Source organism: Saccopteryx bilineata, chromosome 7 (genome assembly GCF_036850765.1).
Source record: "Saccopteryx bilineata isolate mSacBil1 chromosome 7, mSacBil1_pri_phased_curated, whole genome shotgun sequence".
NCBI lineage: Eukaryota > Metazoa > Chordata > Mammalia > Chiroptera > Emballonuridae > Saccopteryx > Saccopteryx bilineata.
In genome coordinates, this window is record NC_089496.1 from 91,275,523 (window position 1) to 91,303,330 (window position 27,808).

The window sequence follows — 27,808 nt, forward strand, 5'->3', positions numbered from 1 at the left end:
AAATGGCCTTAGGGGGCCGCATTGTGGCCCACGAGCCATAGTTTGGGGACGCCTGCTGTAGACAGTGCTTATAAAGCAAATAGAAGTGGAAAATTCGGGGAGAAGCAGGAGGGGTTTGGTTCCTTTGCAGCCTCAGCTGGTCTTTTGCAGAACCAGCAGGCAGCTCAGGGCGAGGGCCACAGGGGCCAGGAGAAGGGTGGCCAAGGCCCTGTCCCTGCAATGTGACCCTCTCAGACCCTGCCTCCTGGCAGGCAGTGGGCACTTGCCATCTAGAGTGGTAGATCAGAGGCCCCAGGCCCACTCTGGAGGGGACACCAGGTAAAGCAACCCGAAGACCCTCGTCTACAAGGATCCAGCATCAGCCCCTGCCCCAGTGTCCTGTCTCATCGAATACTCCCACATTCCAGATGGGGAAACTGAAGCCCAGAGAGACCTGGCCACTCATTCAAGACTCCAACCCTGGCTGCTTTTCCCCTGGCCCACCTCTCCCTCCCCTCAGCCTCTTGCTCCCAACAGCTGGGCTCATCCTGAGAAGCCAAGCCCTGTGGTGGCCCCTGCCCCGGGCCCCCCACACTCTCCATAACCCCCTCCCCCCCGAAACCCTGGGCAGTTCACCCACGTCCCTCCAGTCCCTCACAACTGGTTCCTCCCAGGCCTGCCTCGGCCTGCCGGCTTCTCCACAGGCCCTTGGGCGGCCAGGCTATACGTTTGGTGAATAAAATGTATTGTTGTGGGCCAAGTGGGCTCTGGCTCGCTGGCTCGAGGAGAGGGGAAAAAGGGACAGGAGCCCAGCTATTAGCTCAGGCCCAGGCCTTCATCATAGGCAACAGCAGAAGGATGATTGGAAGGGGCTGGGGACAGGCAAGGGGTCCTCCTGACTGCTGCCCTCTTCTCTGCTCTTTCCTCCCAAGAGGCGCACCCCGCCCCCCCCGCCCACAGCTGCGGTGGGAGGGACGGACCCAGCTCCCCCTGACCCTTCTGCCTTGTTCCCCAACTTCCAAGCCTGCACCTCAGCCCTCAGGGGTGGGCTGGAGAAGCTGGTGAGAGGGGTCAGGCAGCACTCACAGAAATGGAGGGGTTCCCAGAAAAGCCTTCTGGAAACCCTATCTTCTGCCTGCTCCTATCTCCCTCTAGCAGCCGAGAACTCTGCCGTCCAGGGTTTTCTGCAATTATCCAGTAAGATCAAAGACTAAAGGCGAGCCCCTGACCTGGCCCAGCTCCGCCCAGGAGGCCACAGGACACAGGCCCACGGCTCTGAGGGCCGTTCTGGGCTAGGCAGCCCACAACCTGGAGAGCCTCCTAGGGCCAGAGGCAGCTCCAAACTCTGCACCCAGCAGCCTGGGGGCTGTGACCTGCATACCAGTCCCAGGTGCCGCAGTCCCACAGCAGCCCCCCCGACAGCCTCCTGCGAGGCTCCCTGGGAGCCAGGCTTCTGCTCTCTGCCTCAGGGTAACTGCCTGAGATGAGATCAGTAATCTTGGGCTGGCCCATTTCACAGGGATGGCCAATTGAGTTAATGGCCGGAGATGATGACAGGGACTCACTGTCTGTGTGCCAGGCTCCCCATGAGGTGGCACCGCATCCACTTAGGGAGGTTACATAACCCAGCCAAGGCAGCACGGCCCAGGATGGAGCAGAGCCGGGATTCAAACCCACAGGCTCTGGGACTGGGGTGCATTTGCTTACACACTGAGCTATGTGGTCACTGCCCATCAGAAGGCTCCAAGGCTGGATCTGAGACCTAAAAAGGGTGGAGAGGTAGGCAAGGAGTTCAGGCAGCAAAGGAGCAAGAGAAAGCAGAGAGGATGCTGGGCGTGCTGACAAAAGGCTGCTGCACATCTCCAGGGAGCATGCGGCAAGGGCCGGCGGGGCCGGCTCCCACACGGACGCCTGGGACGCACGTGTCCACACACATGCACTCACATGCACGCTGGGCAGTACCTGTCACGTCCTTTTTGGGAGACTCAGCCCAGCTGGAGAGCCACACTTCCAAGTCCGTGAGAGCAGGAGGCAGCAGGAGAGGAGAATCAGAGGAGAGAGAACCGTTAGGCAGGCAGGAGGTCCACGGGGTGAGTGGCTGCAGGCGCCCGCAGAGCAGCTGGCGGAAGGCGGGGGAGGGGAGGGGAGTGATTTCCTGGCCCTGGGCTGGCTGCTGGGCGTGGGCAGGAGTGATTACAGAGGCGCTGGGACACGGCCGGCCAGGATGGGGATAATGAGGTGTCTGCCGAAACGCAGGCATCCTCTGGAGCACTGAGAAGCCCACATAATGCTAACTTGGAACAGGGCCCGTGGGCTATTTCTGCCCTGGAGGAGGCAGCCTGGACCTTCCTCTCTGGCCATGTGGGTGGCTGGCCCCACAGAGCTTGTTGGCTCTAAGGATCCTCACCAGGTCAGCAGGCTCAGCAGCCTGAACCTGGAACTCCAAACATCAGGGTTGGAGAGCCCCAGGTCAGTCTCCAGGCGCAGGGACCACACCACTGGGCCTTGATGTCTTCTCTAGCCCATGCCCCAGACCCCAGACCCACCCGCTAGGAAGATGGGTCCCGGCAGAATGGGAGGTGCCTCCTTTCAGAGTCACACTTCAACTCCAACCCAGAAGGACAGGGACCTTTAGTGACCAGAAGACAGGAGGGCTCTAGCCCAGGCTCAAAAGTCATGTCTGACCTGGGCCTCAGTTTTCTCATCTGTGAAATGAGGTTAAAAGTTGTCCTCCTGATCCTGGCCCAGTAGCTCAGTTGGTTAGAGCATCATCCTGATCTGCCAAGGTTGTGAGTTCAATCCCCCTTCAGGGAACATACAAGATCAACCAATGAATGCGTAAATGAGTGGAACAACAAACTGATGTTTCTCAATCAATAAAAATAAATAAATAAAAGAAAGAAAAAAGTTGTCTTCCTGACAAGAGGGAGAAGCAAAGTCAAAGCACCTAAAAGAACCTATGTATATGCCTGACCAGGCGGTGGCACAGTAGATAGAGCGTCAGACTGGGATGCAGAGGACACAGGTTCGAGATCCCGAGGTCGCCAGCTTGAGCGCGGGCTCATCTGGTTTGAGCAAAGCTCACCAGCTTGGACCCAAGGTTGCTGGCTCAAGCAAGGGGTTATTCGTTCTGCTGAAGGCCCGCGGTCAAGGCACATATGAGAAAGCAATCAATGAACAACTAAGGTGTCGCAACGAGAAACTAATGATTGATACTTCTCATCTCTCTCTGTTCCTGTCTGTCTGTCCCTATTTATCCCTCTCTCTGGCTCTGTCTCTGTAAAAAAACAAAACAAAACAAAAAAACCTATGTATATATGATCATGAGATGTGATATAATAACATCACGCAGCAGAAAGCTCTTAGCCTAATCAATGGTGTGAATATTTCTAGAGGATCAACATGGAATAAACACTGACAGTCTACCATGACATGCAGTGGCTCATTTACTCCCCCTGACAATTCTCTGAGGTGGGTATGCATGTTTTGCCTGATAATACACAGAAGCAGTGTGAGTTCAGGTAGGGATAGTAACCAGCCCGAGTTCCCACAAGCACAGCGTGGTGGAGCCAGGAACGGAACCAGGTCCGGGAACAAACCAACTGAGGCTTTCTCTGCTGAACTGCTCGTTGCTCCAGAGGAGCGTGGTGTTGGCTGCAGGAGGGACAATGAGGAGGAAACGTTGGGATGAAATCGGAGATACAAACCCTCATGCAAACGTTGAGATAAAAAACAAAAACAAAAAACAAAAGCCCTTGTACTGCCTGCCCACCCACCCAGCCCTGGCCAGGATTGCTGCCTGACCCAATGACAGAGTGATCTAATCCTAACGGCAGGGACATTTACACAGCATTCACTACACACCAAGCATCGAGCCGCACGCACAGATGGTTACTCATTTGTTTTTCACAATAAACTTACAACGAGAGGTATTCCCTCCCTTTTATAGAAGAGGAAAATGAAATGGAGAGGTTAAGTAACTTGCCTGAGGTCACACAGCCAACCCAGTGTCCATCTCCTGTGGGGACACAGACTTTAAGTGATCACTCTGCCACTGCCTGTTGGACGCACTTAACTCTCCCTTGCTCAGCAAGCCGCCTTTCCAGCTGCAGGCTGCCCCCCACGCAGAGCTGGGAAGCCCGGCCCTCCCAGTTCTTACTTTAAAACCAACAGAGGGGGTCTCTGGGGGAGAGGTTTAGTAAGGACTCAGGAGTCTGACCATCTGGATTCAAATCCAGGCTCTGCCCCTTTGAGGAAGTTACTTAACCTCTCTGAACCTATCCCCTCACTTGTAAAAATCCACATGAAAGGATACAATCACCTTCTAGGCTGCTGCAAGGATTAAAAAAGGTAATATGGCCTGACCAGGCGGTGGCGCAGTGGATAGAGCGTTGGACTGGGATGTTGAAAGACCCAGGTTCGAGACCCCGAGGTCGCCAGCTTGAGCATGGGCTCATCTGGCTTGAGCAAAAACTCACCAGCTTGGACCCAGTGTCGCTGGCTCCAGCAAGGGGTTACTCAGTCTGCTGAAGGCCCGCAGTCAAGGCACATATGAGAAAGCAATCAATGAACAACTAAGAAGTCGCAACACGCAACGAAAAACTAATGATTGATGCTTCTCATCTGTCTCCATTCCTGTCTGTCTGTCCCTGTCTATCCCTCTGACTCTCGCTCTGTCTCTGAAAAAAAAAAAAAAAAATAGAAGACTTTAAAAAAGGTAATATGCAGTAAGTGCGCACTCAGCACAGTGCCTAGTACACAGTTAGTGCTCAGTACTGTTAGCCACCATTGGCGACATCTCCCATGAGCACGGTCCAGTCAGCTCTGGGGCACTAGAGACAAACCTTCTGTGGCCACAGCGTCCATCAGGCCTAGCAGAGGGAAGCCTCCGTGGGCAGAAAGAGCTACACTGGTCCCATAGGCCTGAGACAAGCTAGATGCACATGGGGCCTCTGAGGCTTTAAGCAGGGTTGGCCAAGTGGGGCTGAGTCAGAATGTGGGACTTCACTGCCTGCTGCTACGTCTTGCTGGGGTCAGAACTTCCTGGGGCTGTACCCCAGATGTGGCCAAATGGACTGCCCCCCCCCCCCCAGAGCCGTGTCAGGCCCATCCCGCCCCATCTGGCCCTGCCTAGCCCTGAGCCAACCCAGCTAAGAGGTTACCCCATCTCTCTCCATCTCTGCCGGCTTTGTTCTTTTGCACACCTTTTTTTATTTCTTTTGGGTTCTTCAGAAGGAAACCATTTGGGAAGTGCTAACACCTCTCTGTGAGCCAAGGGATATTATTTGACCTGGGCCTGGAGAAGCCAGGAAGACTTGTTCTGTTAGATTAGGAGTTGACAAACTTTTTCTGCAAAGGGCCTGAGTCAATAGTTCAGGTTTTGTGGGCCATGTGGTGTCTGTTGAGACTACTCAACCCTGTGAATAGCTGGTGTGCCAAAAAAACTTTATTTACAAAACCATCTGGTGGGCTGGGCATAGCCTGTGGGCAATAGTTTGCCAACCCCTATGCTAGCAGATGAGGGCCATCAGTGAGGAGATGCCCCAAAACCCTAGGAAAGAGAAGCAGGGACCCTTAACCCACAAAGACCAAATGCTCAGAAGGTCTTGGCTGCTAGGATAATTTTTTCAAGAATCATCTCAGCCTGACCAGGTGGTGGTGCAGTGGATAGAGTGCTGTCTGGGACACGGAGGACCCAGGTTCGAAACTCCAAGGTTGCAGGCTTGAGCGCGGGCTCACCAGCTTGAGCGCGGGGGTCACTGGCTTGGGTGTGGGATCATAGACATGACTCCATGGTTGTTAGCTTGAGCCCAAAGTTTGCTGGCTTGAAGCCCAAGGTTGCTGGCTTGATCGAGGGGTCACTTGCTCTGCTGCAGCCCTCCGGTCAAGGCGCATATGAGAAAGCAATCAATGAACAACTAAGGAGACTAAGGAGCTGCAATGAAGAATTGATGACTTCTCGTCTCTCTCCTTTCCTGTCTGTCTGTCCCTATCTGTCCCTCTCTCTGTCACGCACACACAAAAATCACCTCAAAGGGTCTGATGCCCTTCCAGGCCCTTGGAGTTTGGGGGTTTGGGCCTTTGGGAAGACGGGTTGTGGGGGTGGACAGGAAGCTGAGCCCCTACTAAGTGTACAGCCCGAGCCCATTCCCACCCCCTTCATCCCCCATAAGCAGGCCTTCCCTTCTCTTTCCAAAGGAAAATGGGAAGCGAACCAGAAATGAGCCTGTCTTTCTAAAAGAAAGTCTTTTTAAAACATGATTTATTTCCCAGTCCCCTGGACCCGCAGAATTAATCCAGTTGCACAGTTCCCACCCCTAATTTCCCCCGCCTTTGGAGTGCATTCTCTCCGGCCCACCAGAGCAAGCCCTCTCCCAGGGTGGGAAGGACCCCCGGCCTCATTACAATGAACAGAGAGGCCCTGGCTCACGAACCCCGGCCCTCCGGCCAGGAGGCAGACAAGGTTGCTGGCTCAGGGCTGGGAAAATGGAGAGACAGAGAGATGGGGTGAAGGAGCGAGAGGCCAGCGCAGCCAAATGAGCAGCTGTGACAGACACAAACTAACTGCTTCCTGCCCTCCCTGTTGTCTCTGCCTCCCTATCCTCGGGTGACACAACCGAGAGCCCAACGGAGCAGAGTCACGGTGCCTGGTGGAAATCGAGGGGCATCCGACTAGGAAGCCGCACAACTGATTTTGCTGAGAACGAGCTCTGAGACCTTAAGCAAGTGGCCTGACTTCTCTGGGACCAATGCTGACATCTGTGGAATCAAACATGTGGGCCCACAGCTCTCCACAGTCCTCCTCTGACGTTCTAGACTCTTCCAGCAGAAGCCTCCTAGTCTCCGCAATACAAAGTGCACTATGGCTAAAAAGAATCTTTCCCGAGAAAAACACTTGACACATGCTCAATATATGGAAACTCAAGTGAAAAAAAGCAAATCACTCAAGAGGTACGGAGGGCAGAAAACTGGAGCAAGAAATTCTTTTAGAAGTCTTGGTTCTTGTGCTTCCTCTGCCTTTTAACTCAGATTCTGGGCACGTAGCAAATATCTGAGCCTCTCTTCCTTGTAACACGAGCATAAAAATACTTCCTGCGTCTTTGTAGGGTTGTTTTAAGAGCGAAATAGCCCAATGCCTGCAAAAGGTTCTGGCAGGGGACACAGAAGGGGCACGGAGGGTGAGGACAGAGCTGGCAATTCAAGCAGTGCCTGGGAGACAGGAGGCGTGGAGACAGGGTCCCTCTGTTGGCCATCCTCCAGGACTTCTGTCCCTGCCACAGTCCATCCTCTTGGCTTGCAAGACCAGCAGGCATCTACGCCCAGAGAAAAGCCGGTGTCTGCGGGCCCTGGCCAAATACCGTGACCTGAGGACACTGAGATTCTAAACCTGACTCTTGTCAGGTCCAAGTGGTTATGAGAAGTCAGAGAACAATACTACTTTGGTAGTAAGAAAGTTTTCCCCCAAACACATATGCACCCAAGTGCTACATAAAACAAACAAACAAACAAAAAACAAACACCTGCACAGTCCTAACTTAGGCTGGAGACTCTTACTGGCGCATCCTAAGGTTTCTTCTAGCTCTGAGGAACTCCAGAGCAGTGAGAGTTGGGTTCAATTTACCCAAATCTCGTCTCAAACCATGCTTCCAGGAATCCTTTCTTCCCTGGTGTAAAGCAAGTCCCACCCATCGTCCCACCCATCCAAACTAATAAATCCAGAGTGGGCTGCAAGCCCAGGTGGGAGAGACGGGAGTGAGAACAGCCAACAGCATAAAATCCTCGGAGAATTAAAGCAAACCAAGGCCTCGGGGGACTGGGGCAGGGTCACCCTCCTTATCAGCTTACACAGTCCCCGCCCTGGGCTCCGGGGAGGGGAGGAGAAGCAGAGACCCTGCCAGGGGCCCTGCACGGAATGAACACACCACCCCCACCCCTTTCTTCTTGACATCCTTCCATTCTTCAACCTCTACTCGGGACCTCTCCCTCTTTGGGAATTCTATTGTTCTTACCTCACTGCAGCCTTGAACGGGTTTCTAAAGATCTGCTATACTCGAGTCTTTTCTCTCCTTTTCTACAACTAGGCTTTGCACAGGGCTGGAAGTCAGGTTTCCTACAGACATCGTGTGTTTCTTTTCCTTTTTGACTAGGCCACCAGGAAACTCGGCCACTGCTTTCAGGACATCAACTAATCAGGGGCTGCCGGCTGCTAGCCCTGTTACTGAAATGTAGTCAAGGGAGAAGCTGCTCTTCCACGGAGCACATCCCTTGTAGGAACTGTGCCGCTACAGACATACAGTGGCTCAAATCTTTCCAACAGCCCTGCAGGGCTAGAGTCCTTCACAAAGAAGTAGTTTGGTTTGCGTGATATAGTCACTTTAGGGAGCCTGAAATGGGTCGGCATGCTCAGAGCAGCAGAAAGAGAGGCATCCACAGTGAAAGTGGTATGAAAGCCATACAGAAGAAGAAGGATGGCCAGGTTAAGATGGCTAAGAAAGCCTGACTGGTGGTGGTACAATGGCTAGAGCGTCGACCTGGGATGCTGAAGTTTCAGGTTCGAAACCCCAAGGTCGCCGCCAGCTTGAGCATGGGATCATCGACCTGATCCCATGGTCACTGGCTTGAAGCCCAAGGTCACTGGCTTAAGCCCAAGGCTGCCAGCTTGAGCAAGGGGTCACTGGCTCGGCTGCAGCCCCCTGGTCAAGGCACATATGAGAAACAATCAATGAATAACTAAGGTGCCACAACTACGAGTTGATGCTTCTGATCTCTCTCCCTTCTCCCTCTTTCTAAAAACAGACGACTAAGAAAGCAAGCAAGCAATAGTCAAACATAACTTCCTATCAAGAGTCATACAGGCCTGACCAGGTGGTGGCGCAGTGGATAGAGCGTCGGACTGGGATGCAGAAGACCCAGGTTCGAGACCCCGAGGTCGCCAGCTTGAGCGTGAGCTCATCTGGTTTGAGCAAAAGCTCACCAGCTTGGACCCAAGGTTGCCCAAGCAAGGGGTTAATTGGTCTGCTGTGGCCCCATGGTCAAGGCACATGTGAGAAAGCAATCAGTGAACAACTAAGGTGTCTCAGCAAAAAACTAATGATTGGTGCTTCTCATCTCTCTCCATTCCTGTCTGTCTGTCCCTATCTATCCCTCTCTCTGACTCTGTAAAAAAAAAAAAAAAAAAAAAAAAAAGAGTCATACGGGCAGAAGTCTGAAAGTGTACAACTCTGAGGTGTGTGAGCGCTGCTCACATGGGCAACGCTATGTAGCTTGTCATAAATACTTACGGCGTGAAAACCATGCCCGTGGCCCAGAGGGGTGAGGGGTTAATGCTGCTACAGCAGCAGCTCAGAGCCTGGCCCTGCCTCCTCTCCTCACGGACTCCAAGGCAGGGCATGAAGCTGGTACAACCTGGGCAGTCATGCAGGGTCACACCCTCACTTGGTTTAATGTTCTTACGGGCCCCTTTGAAATCTTTAATCATTTATGAACAAGAGGCCCCATAAATAATACAACCGGTGCTGCAAGAGGTTTCTGGGTCACAGAATTCTGAGCTAAATAAATGGAAGTACTGAAGAAGGAATTTAGCAGGGCTGAAATTTCTGGTAGGTATCACCTTAAAGACAGATGGCAAAGATGGGCCACTGTTTGTCTCTGGGTCCCCTCCGTCCCTAACATCTCTGGCTTCTTGGTGGTAACCCAAAGGCTAGAAGAAGCATGTGGGGACTCAGGACCAGAGAAAGGAAGACATTTGCCTAAGATCACACAGCAAGTGAGTGTCAGGGCTGGGCTACAACAATTATACCAGTTCCCACTTTCTTAACACTCATGCTGGCACTGAGCCAACCATCTTATGAGCCCTATCTAATTTAATCCTTACAACAATCTGTATTTTTTACAGATGCAGAAAGTGAGACCCAGGGAAGTAAAGATTGTTCCGAAGGCCCCACAGCAAGGAAGTGATGAGCCAGACTCGAGCCCAGGCAGGCTGGCCGGGAACCGCGAACAAAGGGGCCTAACACAGGGAACTACATTCCCTGGATCCTCCCTGGCCACTGGCCAAGGGAGGCTCATTTGTTCTGCCGGGCTTCTCTCTGTACACGCAGCCATATTCCTATTCATGTTGCTCTCAGGAAGAAGGGGCCTGCCTCCTTCCCCAGGAGCTGCTGTTCCCAGAATCCAGACTCACAGTGGGGGCAGCCCAACCCGGGCTAGGAATGCACCCCTGACCCTCTGGCCACTCAGCTATGCAGTCAGAGAACAGTCAGTTCCCCTCTCAGGTGGGGAGTGGGCTGGGCTGGGTTGGGCTGGGGGTGGGCTGGGCCTAGAGCCATTCCACAGCCCATCAGGGACTAAGTCCAAAGGCACCAGCCTGGGCCATGGCTGCGGCCAGCAGAGACAGCCCAGCCACAGCGGGTATGGGCAGGGTGGCAAGGAAGCCAGGGGCACCGCAGCCACCTAGAGGGGATGACGCAGGTGTGGAGTGGGCGGGCTGCCTTCCTCCCTCCAACTGCTGGAAAGACCTGGAGCTTCCCGGTTCCAGACAGGTCCTATGGTTAACCAGACACACCGAGTGAGGAGGCAGGCAGGGTTCTGAGCCCCTGCTGCTGGCAGCTGCTGCCTGACCCCACAGAGGCCCCGTGGGCTGCAGCCTCCCCCTCAGTTCTCAGGTTCTCCCCTCTCCCCGTACCGGGGCACTGGTGTGCAGAGACGAGACAAACTCAACTCTGTTCAGAGTTCCGGGATCCCCCCACCCCCGCCCTGGGGTGGGCTGCTCTGGTGGTCCTCCCCCACTTACTAGGATATCCCCCAGCCAAAGCCCATAGCTGTGAAGAGGGGGCGGCAGCAGAAACAGGAGCCAGCGAAGCAGGACGGAGGGAGCAGCTGCTGGGTCTCCGGGCCCCCGGCTCTGTGGTCCGTCTCCCTCCCTGGCTGTCTCCACACTGCATCCCTCCGGGAGTGATTGATGGCGGCACCAGCAATGGACCTGAGACCTGGCATTGCTAGCCCAGGGCCGCAGCAAGTGGATTGTCTTGGCTCTCAAGACTGGACTCTTGCTATCAGATCAGTGAATCTACTGCTAACTCTTTAATGAGCACCTACCATACGCACAGCTTGAGGCCCCAGCTATGACCAACTGACTCTTCCATCTGTCTCTGAGCTTTAAGGACAGGGCACAGATATTCCCGATCACAGACGCTTTCCTAGGTGTTCCTGTCTGCGTCAGGAGTTACGTAGGTTTGGGGAGGCAGTGTGACTCCCTCATCCATCTCCCTGGCACTGCTGGGGCTGCTACGCAAATGCATCCTCACTCCCGAGGTGGCCAGTGCCAGCTGGAGGGCACGCACGGCCAGGCACCATGGGCAGGGGTGGGTGCGGATGAGGCAGGGGCCTCACGTCTGTCCCTGGGCACTGCCATGGACTGGAGCCCCACGGGGTGGGGAGGAGGGGCGGAGGTGAGGATGACTCACCTGTCAGGTGTGTCAGCTCCCCTTACCTTGCCCTCGGCGGGCCTGTGTGCTGTTCACTGACTGTGTCTACTGACTCCAGAATGTCTGGTTAGTACCACAGTCCTAGCAAGTGTCTGGTACACAGTAGGTGCTTAATCACAATGTGTTACCGGTCTCTCCAACTAGAGCTCAAGTTCCTTCAGGGTCCTAACCCTGTCCGCCTCATCACAGCACCCTGAACACAGGAGGTGGTGTCCACTCAATCCGCGGTGGCCAACGAAGGGTGCACACCACACCCTCTCTGTGCTCAGTCCCAAGGGTTTCCTGTGGAAACTGAGGCCCGGCTTACCCCACTGCACTGGGTGTGCTTCACACTAGGGCCCTGCACTCTCCCTAGACCAGGGTTTGCCCTGTTGAGCCATATACAGGATGTCTCAGGCTGGGTAAGACCCCGAGCCCAGCATGTGCTGGGCAGAGTGGCTCACAGGCAGGCCCTCAGGCCCAGCAGAACATCCCTGGAAGACTGCTGCCTTCCAGCATCTGCTATAAACTCCTTCAAGGAAACTTAAAAAAAAAAAAAATTGCCCATACCCAATATGGTCTATGGCAAGATGGATGTTGCAGGAAATGGGGGTCTAAGCAAGAACAACTGGCTTATCTAAACTGCCTCGTGGGAGAGGGACTCAGCAGGGCCCAGGGCAGCCCCCCATGTGCGCCGGGCGCCCCGGAGCCTCTCCTCACCCCCTGCCCTCTCCTGCTCTGCGAGGGCCAGGACCAACCCTGAACTCTCAAGTGCCATGTCAACACCGCAGGGCGGCCTGACCAGGCGGTGGCGCAGTGGATAGAGCGTCGGACTGGGATGAGGAAGGACCCAGGTTCGAGACCCCAAGGTTGCCAGCTTGAGTACGGGCTCATCTGCCTTGAACAAAAAAAAAAAAAGCTCACCAGCATGGACCCAAGGTCACTGGCTTGAGCAAGGGGTTACTTAGTCTGCTGAAGGCCCGCGGTCAAGGCATATATGAGAAAGCAATCAATCAATGAACAACTAAGGTGTCGCAACGAAAAACTGATGATTGATGTTTCTCATCTCTCTCCGTTCCTGTCTGTCTGTCCCTATCTATCCCTCTATCTGATTCTCTCTCTGTCCCTGTAAAAAAAAAAAAATTAAAAAAAAAAAAAAACAGGCCCTGGCCGGTTGGCTCAGCGGTAGAGTGTCGGCCTGGCGTGCGCGGGACCTGGGATCGATTCCCGGCCAGGGAACATAGGAGAAGCGCCCATTTGCTTCTCCACCGCCCCCCTTCCTCTCTGTCTCTCTCTTCCCCTCCCATAGCGAGGCTCCATTGGAGCAAAGATGGCCCGGGCGCTGGGGATGGCTCCTTGGCCTCTGCCCCAGGCGCTAGAGTGGCTCTGGTCGCGCCAGAGCGATGCCCCGGAGGGGCAGAGCATCGCCCCCTGGTGGGCAGAGCGTCGCCCCTGGTGGGCGTGCTGGGTGGATCCCGGTTGGGCACATGCGGGAGTCTGTCTGACTGTCTCTCCCCGTTTCCAGCTTCAGAAAAATACAAAAACAAAACAAAACAAAACAAACAAACAAAAAAACAAAGCAAAACACCGCAGGGCGCATGCTCACATGCACACCACGCACACACACCCTAATGCTTGGGAAATCACCAATCTGGCTCTCACATGACCGTGACCAAGCTATGCCCAGAAGAAGGCCACAGCTGGGAGGGCCTGGAGGACAGGGGAGGGTCAGGAGGGTGCGAGCTCCCTGGAGAACGGAGTTACCCCTCTGCCACTACAGCTCAGGGCCTCTGGCTGAGGTGGAGCTTCCATCTGGAGAGAAGCCAGGAAGAAGGCTGGTGCGCAGAGGCCCCTGTCCTGGTTCACTACACGGTGGGAAGGTGGGGCCACTTCCCTGGGTCCCCCGGTCTTCACCTGTGATATGAAAACGGGTTCTGTGTCAATTCTGGTTGCTCACCAAACACGGAGGAGCCCAACGGACGGAAATCCTTCATCAAGACCAGTCAGATAGTCCATGAGCAGCTCCCTGTGCCGGGCACCTGGCTGGGGCCATGGCCCTGGAAGCACCGAGTCAGGAGCCATGCCTTCCTTTCACAGGCAAGGACCTGTGTCCCCCAGGAGAGAGACTACTGGAAGCCAGAGTCCTCCTCAGGATAAGGAAGGAGGCTCACGTATTCCCCTTCTCCTTAGGACTTCTGAAGCTTTGATACCTTCAGCGAGGAAATGGCCTTCCGCAGCAGTACCTGGAACAGCACCATCGTCGGCGCTCCGGGACACAGAAGACACGCTGCAGCCCAGTTTACAAGACGCGGCATGCTCAGACAGCGAGTGCGGACAGTGACCAGTTGTCTTTTGCATTTACAAGCCTCGGTGACCCAGGGACAGAAGCCTCACTCGACACCCCCAGGCAAGGCTAAGTGCCTCCTTCTAAATCTGCTTCATACTCATCAAAGTACTTGGGCACCGTGTTATAACTGCTGTTACTTTCCTAGCTCCCCGGCCCCATGGTTGAGTCCTGAGGACAAGGGTCTACTTGGACCCATCTCAGTGTTCCTGAGCTTCCACTTAGAGAGCCTGGCAAAGAGGAAGTGCTCAGACATTCACTGGACAAATTCCACGACAGCCACGGCAGAGCAGTGAGTCCGCTACAGGTATAACAGGGCCCTCTACTCCTAGAAGGGAAGTCTAGTACCAGAGTCCATTCAGAGACTTGCTTCTTATCGATGTGGCCCTCAAGGGTTCCCCCTGCCTCCAGGAGGGCTGTTTCCAGTGCCAAATGAGCCATGGGCTTAGAGCAGAGAAAGCAACTGAGGGTGTCAAAACAGGGGACAGGGTCCTCTTAATCAGAACACTGTGATCAAATACAAATGAGAACTGATAGAGATGCTCTTGGAGCCACTGGGCTCTAGGCAGGAACTGTAGCATGGCAGGAAGTGGACAGACCAGAGACAGAACTTGGACAAAGGCTGTTAAAATGTGTAAGGTTTCGGGGGGGGGGGCGCATTGCCAGTGTACAGAAAGAGTCTTGGTTTGGCCTCTTGTTCCTAGTCTGTCATCACAACTTTAAAAGGACTTCACAGCCCTGGCTGGTTGGCTCAGCGGTAGAGCGTCGACCCAGCGTGTATAAATCCCAGGTTCAATTCCCTGTCAGGGCACACAGGAGAAGCATCCATCTGCTTCTTCCCCCTTCCCCCTCTCCTTCCTTTCTATCTCTCTCTTCCCTCCCGCAGCCAAGGCCCCACTGGAGCAAAGTTGGCCCAGGCGCTGAGGGTGGCTCCATGGCCTCTGCCTCAGGCACTAGAACGGTTTCAGTTACAACAGAGCAACAGCCTAGATAAGCAGAGCATCGTCCCCTAGTGGGCATGCGGGTGGATCCCAGTCAGGCACATGCGGGAGTCTGTCTCTCTGCCTCCCCACTTCTCACTTCAAAAAAATACAATAAATAAATAAATAAAATGAAAGGACTTCACCCTCCTGCCAGGAACAGTTATGCACCTAACCCTGACCCAGAGCCAACTCCAGGGCCGAGCGGGGAAGACTGGCATAATGGGAAAGGCGGTGCCCAGACACTTGTGGGGGCTTCTCCTGCACGTCACACCCCTGAGCCAGGAGCAGTACTCGGGAAGCAGCACAGAGTGGTGTCTCTTCTGGGCACAGGGACGTGAAGGGACTCTCTGATGTGGTCCCACTTTCTTCAAGACTTCAGGTCTAACATGAACAAAACACATCTTTGCACCAGCTGCTGGGGTCACACGTGGCAATGACAAGACCCAGGGGGCAAAGACGAAAGAGCCAGGGAAAACCACTTTTTTCCCTGCAAACATCTAAGTTTTACTGAAACTCTGGAAAATGTTTCTCTGCCTTCACATTTCAAAACTGACCAATTATAAAAATGCCGCAAGCCAACTAAGTTACACATGCCACAGTCCTATTTCTAAACAAAGTAACTTTAGATCAGAAAAAGGTGCTAAAACAGTAAGTAATGTGCATTTCCCCAAATTTTTGTTTTTCCATTGGCTTCATCATTACTGGAAATGTTGCCTCTTTTGTCACATGTCTGTAAACCAAAAACTGAAGTGAGAAACAAGTTATTTTCTGGCTGAGGGCCGCAGTGGGAAGCATTTCTTTGCTGGACCACAACATGGCTGTCTCCTCCCCCAAGAAGAAAACCTTAATGGAAATAAAAGGCAGATGGAGTCTCATCACTGCCTCCTGATGAGGCGAGAAGGGAGGCCTGGGCTGCGCAGACCCTTTCGACGGCCATTCTCCAGGACCCCAAATGCTGCACCATGTCCTCAGTCCAGTGACTGGTTCCCCTGTCCCATGCTGGCCCACCTCCCCAGCTTGGGAGACAACCACATGCATCTGCAATGAGCAGCCCGGTCTAGTCACTGCCGATCTACCCTGAACACTGCCATCAACCCTTACGGGCAACCCATCCAAAATTCCACAAAGGCTTGGTCTCAGAATCCCTGGGGAGCCTGGCAAAAAACGCTATTTCCTGGTACCACCCCCAGAGATGCTGATTCACTGGGTCCGGGCAGGGTAGGGTCTGGGAGCCTGGAGCCAGTGAGTAGGTGCAGGGTTCCGAAGCACAACTCCAGGCTTCGCGCACGCTGTTCCCTTCCAGACCACCTGCCTGATTTCCCAGCAGGAGAAGCTGGGACAGGAGCGAGGGGGCAAAGAGAAACAAAATGGGGCTGAGCATCGAGGCTACCAGCCAGCTGCCCACATCCTGGGAGCCTTCTCCTCGCCCACCCCTGCTTGGTGCGTCCGGGCCAGCAGAGCAAGGGGGCCCTGGCTGTGGGAGCGTGGCACAGACACGCACACGTGAGCAGCACACTCCCTTTCTCCATCGCATCACTGCCACGTGGGCTGGCCGTGGCGCTGCCTAATCAATCAGCCTCCTTTCATTGCCAATTAGTTGGCTTTGAATCCAGGGTGACATCAGGCTGAGGACCTGGAGCCATGAAAATTAAATATTGTTTTAAAACATCAGCCCGGGAGAGATGTGCCAGAGGCAATGCCTTCATGAGACACATCCGCTTTTGGAACCAATCGTTGGACCGTGCCAGCGATATCCTGGCCATGTTTGCAGAGCAACCTGGGCCTTCCTCACTGCGGATGAGTGGCTCTGGCCCAGGCAGACAAAAGAAAGCCTTGGATATTGTTTTGAAAAGTCTTGCTCATACTGTCCACAACTTCCTTTTCGGGCTCATCTCCCACCTCCCACTCCCTCACCCTTCTCTCCTGCCAGGCTGGACAGCTCTCCTCCCCTCAACATCTCAGGCTCAATCCAGCCTCCATGTCCCTGCTCATCCGCCAGCCGGGGACCTGCCCACCCACTCTGCTCATCCGAGTTTCTCCTGTCCTCCAGGACACCTCTTCTGCCTCTTGCGTCTTGGCCAGCCCCCATTGATGTGACTCCCACAGCTGGTGGATCACAGCCACCTGGCCTTGTATTCATTGTTAACGAACCTGAGAATGCCCTGCTGTCTCAGCTGAGCTGCGTTCTCCAAGGGGCCAGGGACTAGCAGCCACTAAGAGCAATGAAGCCTCGGGGACCCTTGCAGTCTGGAGAGGAGTGAAGGCTGCTGCCATCTGCTTTGTCCCTGTCCGTCTCCCTCTGGCTGGTGAGCAGCAGGCCAGGGGCCATGACAGCTGGTTCTGCTGTATCCTCCTGGGCATCAGCTTGGGGGAAGATGAGGTGCTGGAGGTCTTACAGAACTGCTTTCTCTACTGATGGCCTTGCTCACGCCTTCGCCTTGTCCCAGGGCCGTGGGAGTGTGACAGCAGGACTCACGCTCTGCCCTCCCCTCACCTTAGGCAGGCAGCAGCCCCTCTCTTAGTTGCTTCATTAATATTTTTAAATATTTTATTTATTGATTTTTTAGAGAGAGAGGAGTGAGAGAGAGAGAGAGAGAGAGAGAGAGAAGGGGGAGGAGCAGGAAGCATCAACTCCCATATGTGCCTTGACCAGGCAAGCCCAGGGTTTCGAACCGGCGACCTCAGTGTTCCAGGTCGACGCTTTATCCCACTGCGCCACCACAGGTCAGGCCTTCATTAATATTTTAAATAAGGTGTTTGTTTTTTTTTAATTATTGATTTTAAAGAGAAAAGAGGGAGGGAGGGAGGGAGAAAGGGAGTGTTGTTCCACTTAGTTATGCATTCATTGGTTGATTCTTGTATGTGCCCTAACTGGGCACATCAGGATGACGCTCTAAACAACTGATCTACTTAGCCAGGTAGGAGGAGGCAGACTAACCCTCTATAGTAGACAATACCTATGAGTGGGTTTTGCTTTAAGAAAATCCACTTCATTAGGAACCAAATTCATACAAAGAGAAATTAAGGGCTTATGAGTCATACTCTACAAAGGGACCCTTCGCAGGTTTTTAGGAATCACACATGAGTAAGGGGTTCTTTCTAAAACCTCAGGGGCACCCTGACCAGATAGCTTGGTTGGCTAGAGCATCATGCTGAAGCACAGAGGTTGTCAGTTCGACCCCCGGTCAGGGCTCGTGCGGGAACAGATCAATGTTTCTGTCGTTTCTGTCTCTCTCCTTTCCTCTCTCTCTAAAAATCAATAAAATAAACACTAAAATTTTTTTTAAATAAATAAATAAAACCTCAGGGTCTCTTCTTGGGGCAGCCCCCACCCCACCCCACCAGGAACTGCCTGCTAGAGGTCTTCAGGGCCCAAGTACTGCTCATCTCTTAATCCTATAGGTCTTGGCTCAGGAAAGAACAGACTTCCGCAGAAAGAGCTTTGGAGCAGAAGGACCAGATTCGAATCCTCTGCCTACCCAGCCAGGTGCATCTTGGGTAAGTTCTTTAGCCTACCTTTCCTGGTCTATAAAATGGGGGACAAGATCACCTGCCTGGGTGGTTGAGGCTGACTGGCCATTATGAGAGGGTGCACACTCCGCCTTCCCCCGTCTGACCAGGGAGTCACTCGTGGAGGAGGTCAAGTACCTCGGCCAGTGGTCTCTTGTGGTTGAGAACTGGATACCTTCAGGTGCTGCCTCCTATTCATAATAAAAGTCGCTTAACCCTTAGTGAGTATTTACCGCACCATCATAATAAAAGTCGCTTAACCCTTAGTGACTGTTTACCCCACCAGGCACAATGCTGCAGTTAACACTTCCTATCTATTAACTCATATGCAAGCCCTCAAACAACCTGATGAAGTGTTATCACTACCCTATTTCACAGCTGAGAAGACTGAGGCACAGGCAAGCTAAGTACTTGCCCAAGATCACACAGCTAGCAGAGCTGGGGCACGAAACTAGGCATTCTGGCTCCGGGGTCTGTGTTCTTAATTATACAGAATATTCTGCAATGGCTGAGTCTACATCCCATTTCCTCTGAGGCCGGGTCCAGGCTCAGGGCACACAGAATAGAAATGAATGCTTTATCAAGTGGGTCTTTTTTTAGAAGGTCAAATTCTCCCCTCCTTTCAGAATCCAGTAGTAATTAAAATAACAATGGCAACTACTATGATTTGGAGCTTGCTATGTGTCAGGCCCTCTGCTAATTCAATCCTTACATTTAATCAAGGTGGGCACAACTTTTACCCCCATTTTCCATATGGGGGCATGAAGGTCAGGGGTTAAGGAAGTTGCTAGTTACAGGGCAGATACATGGCAAAGAAGGGGTTCAAACCCTGTCTGTCTGATGCCAAAACCTAAACTCTCACCTCTAAGCAAAACCTGCTTCTCCTTGATTGTAACTACAGTAACACTGATCTCATTAACTCTGTCTAACAATAATAATGCAGGATTTATGATCACTAAAATGGAAGCTGGACTGAGCTCACTAGTTTTTCCAAGGAAAAGTATAAAGGCCTGACCAGGCAGTGGCGCAGTGGATAGAGTGTCGGACTGGGATGCAGAGGACCCAGGTTCGAGTCCCTGAGGTTGCCAGCTTGAGTGCGGGCTCATCTAGTTTGAGCAAAGGTCACTAGCTTGGACCCAAGGTCGCTGGCTCGAGCAAGGGGTTACTCGGTCTGCTGAAGGCCCACGGTCAAGGCACATATGAGAAAGCAATCAATGAACAACTAAGGTGTCTCAATAAAAAACTGATTGATGCTTCTCATCTCTTTCTGTTCCTGTCTGTTCCTATCTATCCCTGTCTCTGATTCTCAGTCTCTGTAAAAAGAAAAAGAGAAAAAAAAAGTATAAAGTAAACAGGATTTCAGGAGGAACATCAACACGTGCCCAAAAGAACAAACTTGCAACACTCTTGAGCAACCTTATTTGCATTTAAACCAGCGGCAGCCAGCAGCAGCTTCACAGAACTCCTGGGTGGGATGGAGCAGCAGCCCCTCAGCCAATCCCAGGGCCAGGTTGATTCCACAGGCTCTGTGGCCTCCTGCGCCCCCTAGTGGCGCCAACTCAGAACTCCCCAGCCATGGGCTCTGGAGCACACAGCTTCCTAGAACCAAGAGCACCCTTCCCTCTTCCCAGGTCTGCGGAGCAGAGCTCACTTTGGAAAGCCAATCACAGCTAACAGCAACAGGCGCCTCCTACTGCCAGGCACAAAGTCCTCGGTAGCAGCACCTCCTGAACCCTCTGTACCTTCCTGCAAGTAGCTGCTCTGATACCTACTTCATTATACAGGTGTGACAGTTTTATCTGTCAATCTGTCTCAGCTAGAGTTGCCAGATATTCGACCACACACTCACTAACCCAGGAGCTGCTGGGGAAAGTATTTTGCAGATGTGATAAAGTCCATAATTCATTTACTGATATTTTCAGTGACATTATATAGATATTGGGAGGAGCTGGGGGGTTTGAATCAATAAGCTGAACGGCCTCAAGGGCAGAGCTGAGGCTTCCCTGAGAGGCAACTACGGCCTGTGGACCACAAGCCCAGACTGCCCTTGAATTTCAGACTTGCCTTGCCAGCCCCCACAGTTGTGTAAGCCAAACCCTTGTATAATCTCTCATCGATAGCTCCCACTGATTCCGTTTCTCTAGTTGAACCCTGACCAACACAACAGACAGGTGAGGTAACAGAGCTCAGGTGAAGGGATCTGCCCAAGGTCACTGACCAACGACACGGGGGACTAAGAATGGAGGCCCAGGCACCCTGACTCTCCCCAGCGCCCAGATCAACTCCCCTGCCAGGCCATACCCAGCCACCAAAAGCCAGCCCCTCTGCTGCTGCTGGAGTTGTCCCTCACCTGCCTCCTCGTGACGCAGCTTTCCATTCACCAGTCAGGAGAATGCTAAGGGCTGTCACATCGTGTCCCCCTCGCTTCACGGCCCTTTAGTGCCTTTTCATCTCACAGTGAAAGTCTAAATACTTAAAAATGACCCACAAAGCCCTACAATGGTCTGTGCTGCTACCTCCACCCCCAGATTCCTCTCTGCTCTCACCTCCTACCACCTTGCCCTCCCCTGCCTCCTACCCCAACCACAAGCCTCCCTGCCCTTGTTTCAAGCAGGCCAGCATGCTCCCACCCCAGGGCCTTTGCATACACTATGCCCTTGGCTTGGACTGCTCTCCTCCGGTAACCACATCACTCCCTGTCTAACATACACTCTTGCAAATACAGTTCAACCCCCCCACAACCCATAGCAGACTGCACACTCCTCGAAGGCAGAGAGACTCATTCCTGTGACAATGTCCCTGACCCAGTGCCTGGCATACAGCCGGTGCTCAATAAGATCATCAGCTGAAGTTTCTGGTCTCCAAACAAGCCACGCTTAGTCCTACTGTCCCACCTTTGTGCAAGTACTGTCTCTTGATTACCAAAGCTCTTTGCTCACTGTCCCCAACAAGAAAAATCATCCTCTTCCCAGATAACATCCCCGATTGGAGGCTGCAGTGACCTCCCCTTCCTGACCTGAGTGTTCACTTACATATGCATGTGCATGCAGCCTTCCACCCACCCACCCATTCAACAAGCACAGGGTGGGGAGCAGGGGTGGGTGGGGATGGGGCTGCTACTGGTGCGAGGCCTGTGGCAAGGTCTTCACTCTTGTGCCGGACACAGATAATAAAGAAAACCCAAGAGATAACCAGAGAGTGACCAGCGGTGTGCAGAGAGGAAGCAGGGTGAGTTGAGGGGGCAGCTGCACAGTAGGGAATGGGGCAGCTTCTCTGAGGTGATGATTAAGGAGAAATCCTAACAAGAAGCCAGTCATGTGGGAACAGCATTCCAGACGGAGGGAACAGCAAGTGCCAACGCCATGTGGAGAGAACAAACTGGATGTGCTTAAGGTATGGACGAGCAGAAAGTGCTGGTATGGGAACGGGGTGACGGGAGCAGGAGAGGGTGGGAGCCCAGGACAGAGGCAGGTGGGGAGCAAAGCACACAGGACTCGTAGGCTGGGATAGAGTTTATTTTGGTTGGGACGCAAAGGCTTTTGGGGAAATTTGAGCGAAAAGCTCATTACTGGATACAGGTCTCAAAGCGCTCACTTGAGCTGTGGTGCAGATAAGAGCATGGAAGGGCAAGGGTGGGAGGAGGGGCCAAGGAGGGAGCTGAGGGGGCTTTCCAAGGGGGGAGGGCTGGAGGTGGGAGAACCGCAGGGATCTGGAGGTCAGGCTGGCAGGTGAGAGAAAGGGAGGAGTGAAGGGTGACTTCTGGATGTTGGGCTTAAGCAACAGGGTGGATGGAGGAAGGGGGAAGGTGTAGGAAGGAGCAGAAATTTGAGGCTGTTTTCAAGGTCACTGGTCCTGCCTCCACCTTAAGGCTGTGTGCTGCCTGAGAACTCTCTCCCCAGGCCTGGCTTCAAGTCTTGGCTCTGCTCAATAAGAGATCCTTTCCAGAGATCTTCCCAGGGGGAGCTGGGGCTTTGGGGACTAAAACGTGAAAAGGAATGACCAGGAGGTCTCTGCGGCGTGGTCCTCCGAGACTCGGGACTTGCCGCGCGCAGGCCACGGCAGACTACCTGATTAGCGGGGGCACGTCCTATGTGCCTATGATAAAAAAAATTTAAAAAAAAGAAAAAGGGATGACCAGGGAACAGCATCCATTTCTTTGTGCAAATGGAATGACCCTGGGAAACTTTGTGAGCTTCGTAACTGAGCAGGGTAAAACCCTAAACTCGGACTCAAATCCTCACAGAATCTAAGCTCAGACTTTGGGCAGCCACTCCTCTCAAAAACTTAGTTTCTCATCTGTAAAATGCGAATCCTACCCACAATGCAAGGTGGCTCTGAGCAGCAAATGGAGAACCATATGTAAAGTTGCCAGCGCATAGTAAATGCTCATTAAATAGTAATAGTAGCTATCTGGCACTTTGAGAGAGCTTTACAGGTTATAGGCAGTGTTCTAAGCATGTTTATATATATGTTTATCGAATCTTTGTTATAACCATATGAGGTCTGTATTAAGGTTCTCCAAAGAACTATCTATCTATCTATCTATCTATCTATCTATCTATCTATCTATCATCTATCACAGAGGTATGGTGAGCCAAAATCTGATATGGTAGGCTGACGGGCTAAAGACTCAGGGGAGAGTTGGAAGTCCAAAGGAAGAGTTCAAGCCCAAAGGCAGTCTGCTGGCAGAATTACATTTTTGCTCAGGGAAGGTCAGTCCTTGTTCTATTAAGGCCTTCAACTGATCAGATAAGGCCCACCCACATTATAGAAGGTAATCTGCTTAACTCAAAAATCCACTGATTTAAAAGGTAATCTCATTCAGCCTTGGCTGGATAACTCAATTGGTTAGAGCAGTGGTCCCCAACCTTTTTTGGGCCACAGACCAGTTTAATGTCAGAAAATATTTTCATGGACTGGCCTTTAGGGTGGGATGGATAAATGTATCACGTGACCGAGACAAGCATCAAGAGTGAGTCTTAGATGGATGTAACAGAGGGAATCTGATCATTTTTAAAAAATAGAACATCGTTCAGACTTAAATATAAATAAAACAGAAATAATGTAAGTTATTTATTCTTTCTCTGCGGACCAGTACCAAATGGCCCACAGACTGGTACCGGTCCGTGGCCCAGGGGTTGGGGGCCACTGGGTTAGAGCATCAACCTGATACGCAAGGTTGCTGGTTCAATCCCCAGTCAGGGCACATACAGAAACAGATGGGTGTTTCTGTGTCTCTCTCTCCCTCTCTCAAAAATAAAAAAATAAGTTAATCTCATTCAAAAGTCATCTTCACACAAACATTCAGAATAATGTTTGACCAAATAGCTGAGCACCTGCCCTGGCCGTTTGGCTCAGTGGTAGAGCGTCGGCCTGGCGTGCAGAAGTCCCGGGTTCGATTCCCGGCCAGGGCACACAGGAGAAGCGCCCATTTGCTTCTCCACCCCTCCCCCTCTCCTTCCTCTCTGTCTCTCTCTTCCCCTCCTGCAGCGAGGCTCCATTGGAGCAAAGATGGCCAGGGCGCTGGGGATGCCTCCTTGGCCTCTGCCCCAGGCGCTAGAGTGGCTCTGGTCTCAACAGAGATGGCCTCTGCCCCAGGCGCTAGAGTGGCTCTGGTCTCAACAGAGCGATGCCCCAGAGGGGCAGAGCATTGCCCCCTGGTGGGCAGAGCGTCGCCCCCCCTGGTGGGCGTGCCGGGCACATGCGGGAGTCTGTCTGACTCTCCCCATTTCCGGCTTCAGAAAAATACAAAAACAAACAAACAAACAAACAAATAGCTGAGCAGCATGACCCAGCCAGGTTGACACATAATATTAACCATTACAATGTGTATGAATATTATCCCCAATTTACAGACAAGAAAACAGGCACGGAGAGGGTCTCAGAGGAGAAGAACCAGGTCTAAACTGCTGTCTGGCTCCCAGGCTGGCACTTTCAACCACGACACTAAGTGGCCATTATCATAAGCACACCAGTGTAAATCAAACTCCTCCATCCATACTTTCCGGGCCTGAGGGTGGAAAGCAGAGAAACTGGGGGAGGTTTGCCCGGGGTGCGGCCCTACATCGCTTAAGCTGCAGAACAGAACCTGAGTTTCAGAGACTCAGAGACTGGCTCCGGGGAACCTGAGGGTCATGCGGTCCAGCCCTGGGATCTTACAGAGGGAAAATGAGGCTCAGAGCTGAGAAGGGAGTCACCCAAGGTCTCTTGGCTTCAGAAAGTAATCATGAAGATAAACTAACACTTCTATAGTAGTTACTATGTGCTACGTGTGAGATAGTCACCATCTTTGCTTTAAAGAAAATGAGGACAGGAAAGCAGAGGTTATGGAACTTGCCAGAGGGCACACACAGCCAGAATCTAAGCTCAGGCTCAACCAGCACACTACACCTCTGAGGCCCGGGGCAAGTCTCTTGGGGGTGGGGCTGCGACAGAGCACAGTCTCAGGTTTGTAGCTCCTTCCCAGTTCTCCCCCTGGGGCTCTGACGGCAAAGGACAGCTGAGGTGGTGCTGCAAGTCCTCGGGTTATAAGGCAGCTCACCTTCCTGGTCACCGAGGAAAGGCCTTCTGTCCCAGAGGGGGCACACCTGGGACACCCCATGCCCTGCTGATCAAGGGCTGCACCACACGACCCCTCAGGTTCCCTGGAGCCAGTCTCTGATGTGCACACACATCTTATCCCACAGCCACACATACACCAAACAGGGACACACACATGAACACAGACTCCAACCCACAACACACTGGCACACAGACCCAACATCTGTATACCCAAACAAGGGGAACAGCCTCATAGCACACAACTGTATAGACCCCCTCAGCTTCACATACACACATGCCTAATACATCAACCAGGACACAACTTTCCACACCCTAATGAACACACAGGCCAACACTTGTACACATTAAGCATAGGAACCCATTTTCAGAAACACACACATTATGCAATCTCTCCCCCCCCACACCCCCAATTCACATCCCACCCATCACACACAGGCACACATGCCTCTACTGATCCACAGGCCAAGGCACTTGGACACAGACACCTCCCCACAAGAGCCATTAATGTGAGCCACGTGTTTATACACACTTCCCACATCCACAAGGGCCAGATGGTTGCTCACCCCCTAACTCACCACCCCCATAAATACAGGCGACACACGTGCCAACACTGATCACTCCAGTCCCCACCCCACCCCCATCCGTACACACAGAGCCCTAACTCCTAGGGACCACCCTCCCCAATCAACTGCACCCCACCCACATTCAGGCATTTGCCTAGCCCAGCCTGCCCCACCCGGAGAGAACCCTTCTCTGACCCCAGTGGACAGGGGGCTAGCTCCTCCTCTCTCCCTTTTCCAGCCACTTCTCATTCTGCGCGTGAGCCCTGGCACCTGTCAGGCCAAGGCCAGAGCGGGTGTGCCCCCTCCCATTCATGTTCCTGCTGCCACCGCGCAGAGCTTCCACAACCGCAGCAAGAACACTCAAGAGTTGGAGGAGGGGGGGGAAGTCTGCTCTGCACCCATTAAAAACTCAGTCACTCAAGTACGACCCCCCTTTCCAGTCCTGCATGTCACGTTCCCACGGGGAACACCCTGCGTCCTAACCTTTCCAACACCACCGCACCACTGAAAGGAGGAGCCAAGGAAAAGTCACAGCCGGCGCAGCAGTGGGCACTGCAGCCAGGGGACGAGGGAAAGGACTGGCTGCCAATGTTGTGGGGGCTTAGGCCCTTCGAGAGACACCCCTGCACTCCGCATGCACCCACCCCCCATTTCCACAAGGGACAGCCGGGGGACTCAATGGTCAGAGAAAGCGCAAGTACAAGAGATCTTAGGGGCATGAAGGGAGTACCCCAACCCCACAAGACACACAGGGCAGACCGGCAGGGACCCCCAACCCCCAAGATAGTCCTCCGCAGGATCAGAGAGGTGCATGCACGAAGTGGGAGGGGAGGATGGAGGGAAAAACGCCCGGAGGCTCCCTTACCTGATTTCCTCTTGGAACTGCCATAGTCCCTGAAAAAGAAGCAACAACAGATAGACATGGTTAGCGCTGGACGCGGGCGCGAGGCTGCGTGGCTGCGGCTGCAGGGCGCCCACGAGCAAGCTGCGGTGGGTCCCGGCACCAGCACCGCTGCTCATGTGATCCCCGCGGCTGGCGAGTCGCGCGCTCCGCAGCCGCACGCACTGCGCGCTGCGCCCGCCCGTGGGTCCCCAGCCAGTCCGGCCTCGGCACGATTCCTCCATCCCGCTCCTCCCCCACGCCCCGCCCGCCCGTCCTCGAACCCCGCCCAGCCCCGCCCTGGACCAGCCCTACAGGAGGGGCTCCATGGGCCGCTCTTCCCTTCCCTAGGCACCTTCCCTCCTCCTCCGTAGGGGGACAAGGTAGGTTCCCACGCACTGCGTAAATAGGGAAACTGAGGCTCTGGACGAAGGTGGTTGCTAGGACCCAGGCCTGCTCCTCACCCCGGCAGGCCTTCCACTCCCAATTCTTGGCATTGCCAGCTCATGCCCATTCAACTTTTAAGTCACTACTAAAATGTTACCTCCTTAACCTATCTTCCTCCACATTTTCCTCTCTTCAAATTGGCCTCCAAATAATTATATATTTGTGTGACCCTTTGAATAAAGTCTGCCCCTGCGCTAGACCCACGCTCCCTGCTAGGAATTAATTAACCCAGCCTCAGGATCAGGCTATTTCCCAAATCCTGCCTCCGGGTGCCCTCCTGTGCTCACCAGCTGTTGGCCCCTGCCACCACTCCTTCCATTCACAACCCTCAGGGAAGACTGAGAGCAGTGGATAAAGCGTCAACCTGGAAACGCTGAGGTTGCCGGTTCAAAACCCTGGGCTTGCCTGGTCAAGGCACATATGGGAGTTGATGCTTCCTGCTCCTCCCCCTTCTCTCTCTCTCCTCTCTATAATGAATAAATAAAATCTTAAAAAAAAAAAAAAAAAAAAGACTGAGAGCCCAGAAAGTGCTGCTGGAGGTTCTGTGAAGTGCTCAGGAGCTGTGTAGGGATATATCTGGAGACCAGAGGAAATGCCTTTCATTTCCCCTGGGAAAAAATAAAAATGCCCATTTCGGGCTTTGGTCAAAGCCAACTGGCCAGCTAGGTCGGCCTGCTGGAAAGAGAGGACTCAGTGAAAAGGGACAGCAGGTTTACAAGGAAGGTGTCGACCTCAGGGAGGCTCTCCGAGATTCCAATTCTGGAAATCTGGGAGTAGGGTAGCCTGGGCTTTGGGGACGCTTGGTAAATTCCGAGGTAACTGGCCTGCACAGCGAAGGGCAAGGGGCTCCCCCGCTCCTCGAGTTGTACGTTTCCTAAAGTTTGGGTTCAGACTCAGTGAATCGGAATGCTGGAACCGAGGCCCACTCCCCTGTTTGAGAACCCCCTTCTAATTCCATGCTTCTTTCCATCACATCACAAAGGTCCTATCGCTCCCTTTCACAGATGAGGAAACAGAGGTTCAGCCCAAGGTCACCCAACCTGGGCACGGGCAGTGGTTCACAAGCCCACCTGCAG

General features: G+C 53.3%; 1 protein-coding gene across 5 annotated transcripts in view; it reads right to left on the minus strand.

Moving 5' to 3' along the window:
* SH3PXD2A (SH3 and PX domains 2A) overlaps positions 1-27,808 on the minus strand; it is a 251,755-nt gene that overhangs the window by 60,476 nt on the left and 163,471 nt on the right. For 4 of the 5 annotated variants that reach the window (XM_066240340.1, XM_066240341.1, XM_066240343.1 and 1 more), the window contains 2 exons: positions 26,271-26,299; positions 1,942-1,986 (listed from right to left, as the gene is read on the minus strand). In XM_066240340.1, the coding sequence (XP_066096437.1) occupies positions 1,942-1,986; positions 26,271-26,299 (74 nt within the window). The remainder of the gene's footprint in view (positions 1-1,941; positions 1,987-26,270; positions 26,300-27,808) is intronic. The other variant, XM_066240342.1, reaches the window with a different exon arrangement.